The sequence below is a fragment of the Gavia stellata genome, chromosome 13, assembly GCF_030936135.1.
Source record: "Gavia stellata isolate bGavSte3 chromosome 13, bGavSte3.hap2, whole genome shotgun sequence".
Taxonomy (NCBI): Eukaryota; Metazoa; Chordata; class Aves; order Gaviiformes; family Gaviidae; genus Gavia; species Gavia stellata.
The window spans coordinates 3,367,506-3,382,849 of NC_082606.1; the positions used below are offsets into that span (position 1 = coordinate 3,367,506).

General features: G+C 56.7%; 1 protein-coding gene across 1 annotated transcript; it reads right to left on the bottom strand.

Moving 5' to 3' along the window:
- Positions 1 to 236: 236 nt before the first annotated feature.
- MAN2C1 (mannosidase alpha class 2C member 1) lies at positions 237 to 13,768 on the bottom strand. The gene is made up of 26 exons (XM_059823596.1): positions 13,665 to 13,768; positions 13,031 to 13,156; positions 12,286 to 12,409; positions 11,376 to 11,446; positions 10,944 to 11,121; positions 10,277 to 10,466; positions 9,689 to 9,795; positions 9,404 to 9,514; positions 8,934 to 9,026; positions 8,428 to 8,544; positions 7,577 to 7,672; positions 7,115 to 7,260; positions 6,501 to 6,624; positions 5,867 to 5,988; positions 4,970 to 5,055; positions 4,272 to 4,442; positions 3,907 to 3,989; positions 3,641 to 3,735; positions 3,409 to 3,513; positions 3,079 to 3,235; positions 2,605 to 2,748; positions 2,397 to 2,506; positions 1,693 to 1,772; positions 1,400 to 1,545; positions 898 to 1,001; positions 237 to 817 (listed from the first exon to the last, which is right to left on the bottom strand). The coding sequence occupies exons 1-26, from the start codon at positions 13,754 to 13,756 to the stop codon at positions 700 to 702; spliced, it is 3,096 nt and encodes a 1,031-aa protein (XP_059679579.1). The 5' UTR covers positions 13,757 to 13,768; the 3' UTR covers positions 237 to 699.
- Between the last annotated feature and the right edge of the window lie 1,576 nt (positions 13,769 to 15,344).

The window sequence follows — 15,344 nt, forward strand, 5'->3', positions numbered from 1 at the left end:
CCTCTGGGCCCAGCCTCTTCCCCAGATGGGCTGAAGCAGGCTTCCCCTCCACCTCGCCTCCCCAAAAATAAAAGGTAAGCTTTGCCTCCCCAGTGCCAGGAGGGAGATCCTGCTGAGGAGGACACTAAGAGAGCAGCAGCTACAGGAGAGCCCCTGGGAGGAGGTACATCAGTGCAGTTATCTAGAAATAAGTTAAGAAAACAGGCTGGAACTTGTTTTCATGTAATTCTATTTACTTGTGTTCCCCTTCTGCAAGGGCAGTGCAGGAGGCAGGCGAAGGGAGAGGGGAATGGCTGTAGTGTCTTTACACTCGCTGCTAGGGTCTGGACGAGACGAAGGTCCAGACCAGGAGCCACTGTGGAAAGCTGCTGCTCCCCAAATCCCGTGGGGTTGGAGCAGAGCCCGTGTGGGGCCAGCCAGCCTGTCCCACATCTGACCCACGCTTCAGCTAGCTAGGACCTCACTCAGGCCCTCCTTCCCTGCTTAGGCAGGGGGCAACTGTCCACCTCTCCTGAAGAACAGGGTTGTTCTCGAGCGCTGCTCTCCGATGGCTGGTTAGGGGGGCGAGGGGGAGACTGTCCTTCCCTGGAACCACGGCCTCCTTGCACAGCTCTTGGAATCGGGGCAGCCTCAGGCTGTGATTTGAGCTCACGGTGTTGGTCCAGGTTGCCACGGCATCGGCAAGGGCGAGGGGCAGTGTCACCACCTCAAGACCAAGAGGACGGAGAGCACGCGGAAGGGTGTGAAGGAAAGCCTCATGCCCCGCTGCTCCAGCGGCAGGCGGCCCTGCGCAGCCGGCCGCTCCAGGAGGTCGCAGCTGGGGAAGAAAGCAGTGGGTGAGCCTGAAGCCACTGATTTCCATCCCCGCACGTGCCCAGCCCTCCAGCACGGACTTACAGCATCGCCTCCTTAACGGGGAGGGAGGTCTGGAGCCAGGTGACAACCGTGCTGCCGTGTGCCTCGTACAGCCGAACTACCACGGCTTCAGGTCTGTCCTCAGCCTTCAGGTGACAGTGCAGGAGTTCAGAGAAATGAGACAGGCGCATCCTATCCTACACCTCAGGGTACAGCCCGACCCAAGCGATCATGGCGAAATGGCTCTGCCTTGCACGCACGTGCATTCCTGACCCGCTGCGGTGCAGCGCTGATGACTGAGGCCGCAGTACCCACATACAGATGCGGATACTACTGCGATCCCTGGTGCGAGTGCGGGCCCAGGCTGGCAGAGAGGGGTGCTAACCCCCCTTGCCCTCACCTAGCAGGACATGCAAGCCAGAGGGATCGCTGGTTCCGCTCAGCTGAGCCTGCCCGCCACCCAGCTGCAGGGGAAAGAGCGAACCATGCTTAACAACAGCAGCTTAACCTGTCTGCCCTCCCCGCTTCCACCCCAGGGACTTGCCTGCTTGACAGTCTCCAGCACGATCGCAGGTGAGCTGACAGAAAAGGCGCTCCAGGCTAGGCACTGGGCAGAGCCGGCCGGGACTGCGTGGAGAGGGAAATTCAAGTTGTAGGCACGCTGGATCACACCGGCGTCCTGGAAGGAACCTGCAACACAAGAATCTCTAGCCAGCCTCTACGCAGGCACAGCCAGATGTGCTCATCCCGAGGCTCCCCGGAGCATCCTCCGACCTGTGTGTCCCCACAGGACCCAGCTCTGTCCGGGATTGGGATTCCCAAATCCCAATCACTCACCCCGGTGAGGCATCACAGCGTAGGTGAACTGGTGGTGTGTGATGTCTGCTGTGGCATCGGGGGACTTGGGTGCTCGCAGCCTAAGGCAAGAAGAGGTAGGTGAGACTGGCGTCTCGGCAGCACCCTCTGTCAGCCCACGCCTGACATTGCCCCTCTGCCACACAGTCCAGAGCAAGAGGAGCACTGTGACAGGACAACTGCCTCCCCCTGCGACCTCGAGGCTGGAAGCCAACATGCTGCTGGTTTCTGGCAACAGCAAACAGACCCTGGACAGTCCCAGAAGCTAAAATCGACCTTTGAAGAGTGTTTTCCTGTGAAACTTGTGGCTGATGGAATCAAACTGAAATACGCAGAATTTCTCTTAGCTTTATATGCATCTGTAACATTGCTGTTCCTTCCCTCTCATTAAGCCTCCCCTCCTGCAATGCGTTTTGGCCAGCAACAGAAAAATTACTTGGTGCAAATGTGGCTCTGATCTCTCCTGAATTATCTGTCAGCATAACTCATAGGAATTACATTACGTTACTCAACTGTAATTAAGTCAGCCGAAAGTTCTCAGACGACCGCCAACCCCTTAGACTAATACCAGACTATTTCCTTATTAACTATGATCATTTAGGACCAGGCGTTGCCTTGACTTCCACGAGACACCTCAGAAGGCAAAGCAACTGCTGCAGCTCCACCCTCACACCAACTCTACTCACAGCGAGAGGCTGAGGACGTTCCCATGGGCTGAGGCCCCGTATTTGCAGTCGTTCAGCAGTGCCACCCCGAAGCCGTGCTCGGAGAGATCCAGCCACTTGTGAGCCCACACCTGCAGGAGGTACCAAGGGACACATTCATCGCACAGAGCTGCTGCCTGGGAGAAAACGCAGCCCCACCACGGGAGGACCAGACCACCTTTCCTCTCACCTCGAATCGAGCCCAGTCCCACGACGTGTTCCAGTGCGTTGGCCGCTGCAGGTGCCCAAACTGGATCTCGTAGGTGGCGTTTGTGCTCCGGACCTGCACAGGGAACTCCACCTTCAGGAACTTATGAGCCTCCTTCCACTCAACCTAAATGTGGTAAAAAAAGGGCATTATCATGGGAGGCTGACAGGGAGAGACTGCCCTCATCCTTCTCTGATGTGCAGCAGCCAGCTCAGACCCAGGCCAGACCAGGTACAAGACAGCAGCACTAGAGTCTGAACACAGATGAACTGGTGGGTCTCTCTTCCAGCCTTGTCCCTCAGGACCCCTACCCCCTAAGGCAGAGCAGGACAGGCACTGGGGGGCTCCAGGGAAGGAAACGGGACAGGGAACGTAATTCAGACGTGAGGTTCAGCTCCCCAGGGCCCTGCCTGCGCAGCACAGATGTCCGTATCGCACAGCAGCCGCTGGCCAGACCTGGGTCAGGAAGCGGAGGTACGGGCATGTGGCATCCAGGATGATCTCCTGGGTTAAGGTGCTGCTTTTCCCGATCTGCAAAGAGAAGCTTGCGCTTCCCCGGAGACCCCCAGCCAAGGTGATTTCCAGAGGCTTCAGCAGCGTTGTCACTGGCTTCCTAGAGAAAGCGATAAAGGCAGAGCTGGTCTCAGCCTGGTAGATCCAGGTTCCCAAATCCCAGTCCAGCCTCCCACTCAGTAGGCACTCCCTTCTCTTGGGAGTGAATGCTCTGTTACAGCTAGGACTGATGGGGAGGCAAGAACCTCAGAGCAAAATGCACTGCTCCTCTACCTGGTTTCCAAGTGATAATCCATCACGTCCCAGGCATCCCAGTACAGGGGGACATCATCAAAGAGTGCAAACTGGTTGGCACGGCAGCCATCTGGGACTGACTCTCTGGAACAAAGCGGAACAGAGAAACAGCAGCTTAAGAAGAACTGGCAGTGGAGAAGGGCGTACAGTAAGAAGACGACCTGAGAGAGGTTTAAGGACCCCGGTTCCAGTAACTGGGTGATAGACGTACCTCTCGGAGCTCACCAGCCGAAGCGAGGTCAGGCGCCCCATCATGTCCAGGCAGACTGCAATCACCCCGTTCTCCATGGCAATGGAGCCATCCTCCTTGGGGGAAAGGACAGAAACAGATTTCACAGACCCACACCTGCGGGAGCTGAGTGCCCCAATTGCAAATCTAGCGTGCGGACTTGCTGCGTGCTGGATTCCCTAGATTTCTCCCCGATTGACCTTTGATGCAGGGTACACCGATCTGAGGATGACTGCTGTCGTGCTTACCTGTTTCCTCACAGCCACAGGCTGAGGGGGCAGCAACGGCTCCCTCACTATAGCATAGCCCATGCTGGGGACTGTCACCAGAGCTGGAAAGCAAAGAGGTTGTGTTCCAACATCTGCCCCAGACCTAACCCTAAGTCTCACTGTGCTGCCCTGCTGCTCTCACGTCAGACCTACCACCTCATTTCATACCCTCCTCTTCTTCCTTCATAGTTCAGGGACAATTTGAAGTGATATCAAGTCCCAGGGAGGGATTCGACAAGTCAGTAAACCCTCCCCAGGGCAGGGAGAGGCAGAATATTTCTTTGCTAGCTGTCTCTGCCCCGTAAGAAATTCTGATACATGAGTTACCCCCGCATTAGACATACCTAAAGCCTCTGTTCCATCTGACCTAGTCCTGGAGATCACCTCGGTCCGTTCCCAGGGCAAAGTGTTCAACACGAGGGTGCTCTCAGTGCTCCCTGCCTTGGGCTGCAGCAGGTCCCCACATAAGCACTGCACAGCTTCCTCCTGCAGCTGGGCGCCAGCCCTGCGGATCTCTGAGCAAATAAAAGGCCCAAGCTGGACCCAGCCGGGCCATTTCTCGCATCTGAGAGTTACTGGCACTCCTGTGCAATGTACGCACACCTTAGTACTAAGCTACCTCCAAGCTACGATTACTAATTATCGTTAGTATTAATTACTATTATCTATTAATAAGTAAGTAAAGTTTATTCTTAACTTCATTATTACAAGACTACACTCAACTGGAAAACTGTGGAGCTATAATAAAGTAAAGCTACTGCATGCAAGCGCCTGCGGGCAGGCAGGAGCAAACTTCAGCTCCCACCTTGCCAGGGTCTATCCTGGCATGCCAGCAACAAGCAGAGAAGTCGTTAACTCGGGTTGTTTTTTAATCCTTTGGTTCCCCTGCTAATTCCCTGTTGAGTTAACACTATTACAGACCACTGCACAGGTTCAACCCATAGCGCCCGGCAGTCCAGGATTGAAACCTCTGCAGCCCCACCAGGCAGGATCCAGTGTGCTCCAACAGATAAGGGCCGTCCTAACCGAACTCCCCGCTCACCCGTGTAGTACTGCAGGGCATCCTCAACCACCAGTTGGATACAGCTGCCTGGCAAAACGTCATGGAACTGGTTGAGCAGCAATAATCTAAAAAAGAGAACAGAAACTAGGTGAGGAAGCAGGGGAGAGCACCGGATTTGTTCTGGCTTACTAAGCCCTGTTTGCAAGATGGACAAAATTAATAACTGTTCCTTATCCCCCCCGTTACCAAACACTTGAGAGAAAAGGATTTTTTCCGTAGCACCCTTTAAATCCCTTTATGTTAGGACTTGTCAACTGTCATCTTAGTAAACCACAACCATGGGGAGTAAGAGCTCATTTTTTTATCCCTTGGGGCTACCAGATATATATTGTTGCACAAGTTCAGACAAGACAAAACTGGCGAGGAATAAGCTTAGGTTGGAAATGAAGCTTCCAGCCAGCAAAGCAGTGAGGCTTTGGAGCTATCTTCCAATGGGACAATCAAACGAAGCACTGAAATGCTTCTTCAGCTTATGGAATGGGTAGTCTACGCACAGCGCTGCAATACTGAATCTGCAAAGGTCTCTACACCCTAACTATGTACCACTCTCCCGCTCACTCAACAGACAGTTCAAATGAAGACAGGCTGTGCTCAGTCACCCTTCTGGCTCCAGCTCAATGGGGCTGGGAGATAAGTGACCATCTCCCACTATCAGCCCACTGAGCTGCCCAATAACTGCCCACACCAGCTCGGTCTGACTGCTCCAGGCTAATTTTAGTGCACTGATAAGAAGGATTTCTACCCAGGCGCAGGCAGGGACAAGGAGCTGTCAGGGATGGGGGGGTGGTACCCCAAGAGCAGCCAGCTCTCACGTTGAAGTCCCCAGCCCTCACCATATCCTCCCCTGGTGCCGCCAGTGCTCCCGTATGCCCTCACCTCCAGAGCCGCTGCAGCTGGCTGGCAGGATACTGGAATGTGCTGCTCTGTGCCAGAGCCAAGGTGCTGAGTACTTCGACGTCGTGGAGTATTCGCTCACACTCCCGATTCCCCTTCTTTATCTGGTGTCAAAGCAAAGAGAGAAGAAAGATGCTTAGGAAATTGGTAGCTAGGAGCAGGTCTCTCACACCAGCAGCAAAAGCTCAGCTCCAGTGCAGGAAGATTGGTTATTTGTAGGTGTCATGAATTTGCCACTACCAGTCAGTTATATTTTGCCACAGATCAAGCTGAAGCTCCCAGCACAGGACATAGCTTCACCTGTCTCTGTTCCCACCTTCCTCCCCTCCTTCTGACTCTTCACCCAAGCTCTGCAACTATCTGCTAAAGCGAAGGATGTGGCAGCTATTGCCCAAGGGGGCCCTGCTGTGTCCAGGCTTCCTTCTCACCCCTCAAAGAAAGGCTGACAATAGGTCTGCCTTTTGGAGTCCTGGCTACAAGGTGGCTCCCATTGTTGAGATCTAAAGGGCACTACCCAAATCCTGGAGCTGCCCGAGCAGTAGTGAAGAGAACTGAGAATGGTGACCTTCCCTGGTGGGGAGGGAGACCGCTGCCCCCGTCCCGTGCGCACAGTCACCTGGGCCTGGGTGGTGTACGTGCCGTTGTGCAGCTCGAGGAAGAGCTCTCCCACCCAGGTGCACAGCTGTGACGACTCCTTCTCCAAGACAGAAAAGAGTCGGTCGGGAGTGGAGATCTGAACCCTGCAGGAGAGATGCACAAACAGCGATGAGCCAGAGGAGAAGCCCATGACATGGCTATCGATGAATCCTGACCAGAAAGGTGACAGCCCCGGAACCGAGGCCTCAGAAACCCCAACACAACCACAGGCAGTGTGTTCTCCTCAATCTCCTCCTACTCCTCTCCCACTCCATGCTGCTCTTGCTGCCTGCCGTGTGGACAGGGACTTTCCCCAGGCAGGGACAGACTGCCAGGCACCACTGCTGTGCTGGCCATTTGCCCCACAGCTCAGCTGAGGGCTCATGAGCAGTCTGAGGCCACCCTGTGTACCTGTTCTTACAGCCCTTGACGATGGAGAGACTCTGTCTCCCTGACAATCCTTCCTAGCCCTCTGCTCGCCCCGCTTGCTCCCTGCCCTCCGCCCCACACCCTTTCCTTTGGCACTGCTGAAGGCCAGGCCCGGCTCAAAACAAGTGCTCCCACAAGGAGAGAGGAAGGGAGCTCTCCTCTCACCTTGGCAGCCCGTCTGTGTCACTCATTCTCTTCATCCTGTCCAGCATCTTCTGCGTGGGACCCCCTCCTCCGTCTCCAAAGCCGAAGAGGAGAGCGCTGTGGTTCACACGTCCTTTGTCCTTGTTGTCCTTCACTGTTTTCAGCATCTAAAGGGAATTTTGGACAGCTGCAATCCCCTGGTGCCCAGCCCCAGCTCCCACAGCTCCACACATGAAAGCCAGGTCAGCTTTTGGGGTGTAAAGTCCAGTCCTGCTGCTCTTCCCCAGCCCAAACTGCCAAAATCAGGCACAGACACATCTCAGAGGCAGGCAATTGATTGCCAGGCACCCAAACAGCCTTTCTCCAGCAATGCTGCCAGCTATCCTGCTCCCTTCCCAGGCAGGGCCCTCTCCTAGGAGCCTCAGGTCTGGCCCCAAGGGGCTGGCACAGCACTTGACATGCAGGTCTGGCAACCTCACTCACCTCCTCCACTCGCCCGTGCATCCCATAGGAGTCACCGGGTGGGAAATGGGTCAGGACTCGGGAACCATCAATGCCTTCCCAGAAAAAGGTGTGATGCTGGAGGGGAGCCAAAGGAAAGCGTGGTGTCTCGTACAGTCCCCCTGTACCACACAGTGCCAAAACGCTAAAGCAGAGCCCTGTTGTTCCCAGGAGTTCCCAAAAAGAAATCTCTGGCCATGCTGGTACCAGAAAGAGATAAATTCACCCTTAGCTCAGTGTTTCAAGGCTCCCAAACCCATCTCCCACACAAATGTGTGCGTGGAGGGCACACCTTAACCACACCAGCGCAGAACTTGTGCACTACAAGCCTAAGCTTCCTCGCAAGCCCTGTCAAACACACAAAGCCCAGCACCTTTGTCACCAGGGAACTGCACAGGGGACAGGCACTTCAGAGCTCCTTGAGGATTCAAACTGCGCCTTCACTTTCTCTCCATGGGCTTGCAGGATGCCCTGACAGATCAGTGCAAGGACACAGTTGCATCAGGATGGGGAATGCCACAAGGGCAGGGGACAGCAGAGGAGTGGCTGGGTTTGCTGTCCGTTAGACCTGCACACAAGTCACAGCTTCCCATCTGGAAGCAGAAGGAATTTGTAAGCCAGGGGCCTAGCTGGGATCTCCAACCATGTCCTTCCTCTCCCCTAAAGCCTGACAGGACATTACTATCACCATGAACTGGTGGCTTCTGGAAGAAAAGCCTGTGTCAGCTGAGCTGAAGGACTGGCTCGACCTGTGGAACCAACAGGTCCAGCCCCGCAGACAGACTCCAGCAACCGCAAGTCCATCCCCTGGGAGGAAGGGAAGCACAGCTCACCGGGAAGGTGTTCACCAGGTTCCAGCTGAGCTTCTGCGTGAGGAACCGCCTGATCCCGCAGCCACGCATCAGCTGGGGCAGCTGGGCTGAGTATCCGAACGTGTCTGGCAGCCAGAACTGGGAGCAGAGGTGACAGCAGCAGAGGGAGAGAGACACACGTGAGTCACACTGGTCACAAACCACAGCCTGAGCTGATGGAGGGTTTCTTGGTAGTCAGGCTCTGAGCCCTTCTTGCAGAGGGAACTGAAGAGGGGCTAGACAAGGAGCAATTCCAGAGACCTGCCAGGGACCTGCAGGCAATATAACCAAGGCCTGGGCCTGTGCTAACTGCCATCATACGTGGGGGATTAGATATTTACTGATTACACCTTTAGCTGCAAAAAGCGGGCCAATGTGAGGCACCTGAATATCATATCTGCGAGGCAAACCAGAGAGAAACCCTCACACATAGCAAGAGGTGGATGGAGATGGCCTGCAAGGAAGGTGTGCTGGAAAAAAGCAAGTACCTCTGAGCAGATCCGGCCAAACTGCTCCTGGAAGAACCGCTGTCCCTGGAGGAACTGCCGCACCATGGACTCCCCGCTGGGCAGGTTCCCGTCCTGGGGGGAAAGCGCAGGGAGTCCATGCGGCAAATCAGGTGCAAGGGGAGGTCTTGCGAGCGCCCCCTTCCCACCCACCGTCATCCTGACCCGGCAGATCATGGGGAGGATCTGAACAGTGCTTAGCAGGGGGCGAAAGGAGGAACAGAGCTCAGCCAGTCCAGACCAAAGCTCCTTTCTCAGGGAATGAGATGATTTGGGAGAGGGATGATAGTTTTGCTAGGCTAAACACTGCGGACAGCTGCTGTTTCCTGGGCCCGGAGACCATCATCGACCAGACAGGCTCAGCAAAGGCTCTGCTCTCCCCCTCCAGTGTCAGGACCGGTCCCAGAGGGATGGCGCAGGGAGTGGCGAGCCAGGCTCACCACGCTTCTCACCATTTCCACCCAGGTGCCTCCGACAGGAATGAACTGCCCCTTCGCCACGAAGTCCTGAATTTGCGCGTAGAGCCCGGGGTACCAGCTCCGCACCCACTCGAACTGCTGCGCCTGCCAGAGCACAGAGATCAGCCTCAGCTCCCACCACATCGCTCCACACTGATGTCCCTCCTCTCTGCAACTGCACGGGACGCTCCTGGCCACCCCCCAGTCTCGTTTTGAGTCATGCTGGAGAAGCAACAAGCCACAAGCAGAAGGAGAGCTCCCCAGAGGGAGATCACTCACCTGGGAGCAGGCGAAGGTGAGCTCCGGATTGCACTCCATCAGATGGACCACCGTGACCCAGCTCCGAGCACACTTACGAATGGTCTCCTCATACGGCCACAGCCAGGCTGCGGGGACAGGCATGGCCCCACCGCGGTTATTACTTGGCACAAGCTCCTCTGGGAACAGGGCTGTGCTGCCTTTCGCAGATTAGCCAGGGAAAACGCTAGAGCAAAATGCTGTCCTTTGACTAAGCGTCTGACAGCAACACAGTCTGGGGCCTCCAACTCCCACTTCTGCTGCCTTTCTGTTGAGACTGAAACCCCTCCAGGGACTGGAAATTGAGGGGTGAAGTCCAACAGGTGGAAGACAGCGGTCTGTACGTCATCCCTCATCACCAGCCCCATCAGTGCTCCAAAATGCACAGCTAACCAGACACACATTCCCCTGCCTTGGTGACAGACCACCTGTATGGCAGCACAGAGGTCCCCTTCCCTTCCCTCGGGGCACAGTACCTGGTGCCTGGAGCCCAAGGGCAGCCAGCTCTCCCCTTGGGCAGCACACCCTGGCCTCCAAGTCAGCAGAGAGGGAATGCTGTGCTGCTCTCACCAGAGTCAATGTGGCAGTGACCCACGGCATGGATGGTGTGCTGGCTCTCGCCGTTCCTCTGGCTGAAGATCACCGCAGCCAGGTCACGGGCAGCGGGGAAGGTGGATGGGTCCGTAACGTCACACATATTGACCATCTGGTTGGCAGTGTACAGTGCCTGGAAACTCCTCTGGTTTTCCTCTCCAAGGAGCTGAGGTTGGGAGTGATAACAGCTTGACTCAGAGTTCAGCACATCCTCTGGCTCAGAGCAGCTCTCTGTACCAGCCCGAATGCCACCTGCCTCAGGGAGAACCTCCTTCCAATCAGACTCTACCAGGGGTGCTGAGTAAACACCGTGTCTCTGCTCCACAGATGCAACCAGATGTCTTTGCTCATGTGCCTTCTAAAGCCATGTTATACATACACCCGTCCCAGGGGGCTCTGGTCTAACAGATCCTGCCTCAGAGCAGAAAGTGGATGAAAAAAACCACCTGTGACTTCTCTCTGTTCAGTTTTGTCCTACACTAGGTAACATCAATTGTGCTAAAGCAGCAGGAGCAAATGTTTGCTCCTCCAGGGCCTTCTGGTAGGAGGAGATAGGTCACGGTATGGTGGGAGAAGGAGATAAAATGAAGCTGTGGAAGGAGGTAGAAGGGGTGAGAGAAGGGAAGAGAATGAGCTCACAGACCTGGGCCATGTCCAGCAGTATTTCCAGATCCACCAGCAGTTCATAGACATCCCTGTTGAAGACGACCAGCTCAGCCTTGCTCAGGGTGAACCTCCTGTCAGGGTCTGGAGGGGCGATCATACTGCCCTTGCCGGCCCCAAAGAGACCGTTGCAGGCCAGCTCCACGTACAGCGTCAGACTGTGGAGATCACAGGAAAACATCAGGGAGCAGATCACGAGCAATCGGCTGGAAAAGTCCATTCCCCTCCCCATGGTGGGACCGGCCCGACCTGAACAACAGACAGAGCCCCTGAATGCCAGACAGAGCCCCTGAACGCCGGATGCTTCTCAGAGCACCAGGACGCAGACAAGGACGTCTCACCCCGGCTTCTTGGCTTCAAACAACACCAAGCTCCCCAGTGGCGGGGGGCTCTGACCAGGCTGACCACCCACCTGTGGGGCTCAGTCTCTTTCAGGCTGCTTGTCAGGATGTAGCTGGTCTTCTCGCCTTCCTTAGTCAAACCCTGCAAGGGAAGATCGCACATTTAACACACAGACGGCAGGCTGGATGGGCAGGATAAGACACATCCAGCTGGATGGAGGGGCCTGGTCCCACGTGCCGTGGGACAACGCTTCCCACAAGAACAAGCGGCACAGAAACTACTGCTGTCCCAGCAGTAACACAAACCCTGCAGACACCACCACAGAACAGGGGAGGGCTGCAAAAGGTCACCTGAGCCATTCCAGCCCCCCAAAGCAGGACTGAAGTTGACACATGTGACAAGAGTCGTCCCACTGTTCTTGACAGCAGTGGAGATTCACATCTCAGGCCCAATGCTTGCCTATCCTTCTTCCAAGACAGATTTGCTAATGCCTGAGAAAGGGACTTTCAGCCATTACCGGTTTGTAGACCAGAATTTTAACTCCTGGCGGGGGGTAACCTCTAGAAAACAGACGCAAACCCACCACCACCAGGCTTGCCTGTCTGGGCCGAACTTTGGAAATAGCCCACAGACCCCCTGCAGTCCGACAGCACAGCATGCAAGCGACGCGAGTAGTCCTCTCTCCCACCCCACACATCGGACTCTTCACAAACGCTGCCCCTCTCTGCACAGCAGGTTTTCCCGTATTTAAAGACAGCTCTCCTACTGCCTCAGAGATTACCACTTGAGGCTAAAAAACCCTACAACCCTAAAACGACGTATCCTTCTGTTTTTGTTTCGTGACCACTCTGTCTAGACCTCCAATTGTTCTTGCTTCACATGCGGACATTACTGTGTCTGCACTACATTACATGTAGTGGGAGATAACCACTCTGCACATAGCAGAGCGCCTGGCACACCTCTGATCCACTCCTCCTTACCTGGACAGGCTGGGCGTCTCGCCACACCATGCCCTCCCCATCGCTCTCCCAGACGAAGTGCACTTCCCGCCCTGCCCACACCGGGGGGATGCTCAGCTCCACCTTAAACCAGCAGGTCTCCCACCTGGAAGAGAGCAGGCAGCAACCTCAGCCCACCGTGAGACCTTCTCCCAAGGGAATCCACAATTCCTCAGAGCCTCCATGGAAAACGCAGAGTGGGGACTGCTCGAAACCCTTACAGCAGGCTAGTGCCCAGGCTGTGAGGAGGCATGGCAGCCCCAGCAGGCCAGGAAGCTCAGAAGGCAGCACACAAACGCTGTCGTGCTGGCCCCAAACCAGCCTCTTTTGGGACCCCGGAGAAAGAGACAGTAGCATCGTGTTTTTGACCGCTGCTAGGAAAAAAACCCAATCTTCTCCCGGCCCTGACAGAGCATACAGGTCCCACACAGAAGGAAACATCAGAGTCACAACCATGACTATGAACAAGAGCTCCCAGCAGAAAGGATCAATGAACCTGGCTCTTCACTGTCCTTGGGAACAGACACATCTTGGTCTATTTCCTCGTGAAATCTCCCTAAAGGCTTCTGGGCAGACACCTTCTACCTAAAGCATGCAACAGGGAAGAGGATTTTCATCTCATTTCTTTGCCTTTGGGAGCTCGTGAGGATTCACACACACCAGTGACACTGAAGACGCGAGCTCCAGCCCCTCCGCGCTCATGGTAGCACCAAAACCTGGTACTCACGTGGGCCCAAAGGAGTCTCCCACTTCAGCCGGTCTGAACTCCTGCCTGACGGCCTCATCATACAGGATGCGCCTCGGGGTCTGGAAGCAGGAGAGCGATGCTGGTGGGCAGCGATCCCCAAAGAGCCTGTGCTCGGAGATGGCCGGGACACGATTAATAAAGCCAGTCCTGCAGGGTCCAGCCCGGGGGAGGCTGGATAGAGACCACCCTGCTTTCCCAGCATGTCTGCATCACCCTGCTACCACTTAATACCCTCAGAGTATTAACTGAACTACGCAGTAATAACTTGCCCCGTTGAAGGGGCCTGTTGGAGCCGGCCCTCCAGCAGCGTCCCCCCGAGGGCAGCCCCGTCGAGGAGAGCTGGGCGGGCAGAGGCGACTGTCCCAGCGGCACCCTGAGGCAGAGCTCCAGGCTGGCCAAGGCGTGTGCGTGTGCTTTGTTCACTGAGGCCCCCGAGCCCCCGCAGCCCTGGCCGGCAGCGGGGCCGGGGGGAGCGGCCTCCCCGGAGGGGCCGGCGGTGGAGTTGGGGGACACAGACGGCAGCAGGCCCGGGCGCGGCGCGGCCCGCCTCGGCTGCTGCCAGCGCCCCGGGGAGGCCCCGGGGAGGCGAGGGGAGGGCGGCCGCGCCGCTCACCTGCCCCGCAGGTTGCAGTCGGTGAAGTAGATCTCGGAGAGGAACTTCTCGACTCGCTCCAGCGCCGTGCGCCGGTGCTTCAGGGCGGCCATGATGGCGAACCCGGTGCTCCCTGCGCATGCGCACGCCTGTGGCGCCCCCCTCAGTCTGCGGCGCATGCGCACGGGGCGGCGCGGCCGTGGGGCGGGCCCGGTGCGGAGGCCGCGGCCCGCGGGGCCCGGCGGGGCCGGGAGTGTTCGGTGCCCGGCAGCCCCGCTTGCGGGCGGCCACCTGCGGCAGGGCCCGGCCGCCCGGCTCGGGGCAGCGCTCCGGGTGGCTGGGGACGCTGCGCGGGCCTAAGGGCCTGTCGCGGGAAGGGGCCAGGGCCTGCCCGGCTGCAGCGAGGTGTCCCCGGGTGACAGGGCCTCGCCCTGCCCCCGAGGAACGGCCTTCTTCGCGCCTTCCGCCGACGGCTCGGGGGCGGCGTTGCTCGCTCTGCCGCCTCCCCTCCCTCTCAGCTTCAGGGGGAAGTTAGACGGCTAATTCCTGCCTCCAGCCACCGCAAAACACCGCGTGTTTTAGTGAGCTAATGGGAAACCAGAGGCAGAACCCGAGCAGAGGCGCGAGTCTCGTCTCCTGGCCTAGCACTTCTGCACCCACCTCTTTCTCCCTGTCCCCTTTTTCCCTCAGAAGCGCCCCGAAGTTTCATTGTGTATGATCAGGAAGGAAGAAGAATCTGTAACACAATGATTAGCCCTGATATTTTAATGGAAATACTGCACTACAGTCAAGTTTACAACATCTGTATAGAAATTACATGGATCGTGGGCCGAGGATCACGTTACAGAATACAAAAAGCAAGTTCAAATAAAAAGAAAAAAAAGAAAACAAACCCTCTGCTATTGTACAGGCTGGGAGCAGAGCTGGGACATCGGAGGGCAGGCAGCCCGCTGCTGAAGGCAGAGGTCTCCCCACAGCGTGTCCCGGGGCTCCGCGGCAGCCCCCCGCGCACTCAGCAACATGCAGGCACAGACTCCTGGGACAAGACACCCACCAAGCAGCAGCGGCAGCAGCTGTTACTTCCGAGCTGGTCAAAAGTCTAAATCACCCAAGATTTTCGCTTCCAGATCACCTGGAGCATACAACAGGAAAAATAAGGGGGAAACAAGAGAGCGGGGGAGCACGCGTGAAACCTTTGAAATGGAAGAGGGCACGCAAGAGCCCCTTCCTGCCTGCTTACAGCGAGGGAGGAGAAACAGGACGGGTAACTTATTGCTGGCAAACTGTGAATACTCTCCGCAGGGCTCTTCCCTCTCTCCGTAGGAGGCTCCCGTTCAAGATCTGCCGGCTGCAGGTCAGCTGCCAACGAGTAGCGGCCCCTCAGCGCCATGCACTTCCACCCCGGTTCTCCCGGCTGCAGAAGGGCCGGCACAGCACGCGTCCCCCTCCGGGCCCGCTCCCCGTCTCCCTGCCTGCGGAAGGAGACCACCTGCTGTCTTAGAAAAATAAATCCTGGGAGAGGTTTAAGCAGTGGCAAACCCCTCCTCGTGCCTCCCTAGCCGGGGACGATGGAAGCTGTTTCGGGTGCTTAGGACGGGCAGCATGGGTTTGTGCAAGGAAAGCTGCCCCCTTTGAGGAGGAGAGACAGTGCAGTTGTGTCTGTCGTGGCTTGCAAAGTCCGTGCCGACTTCTATTTTTTAA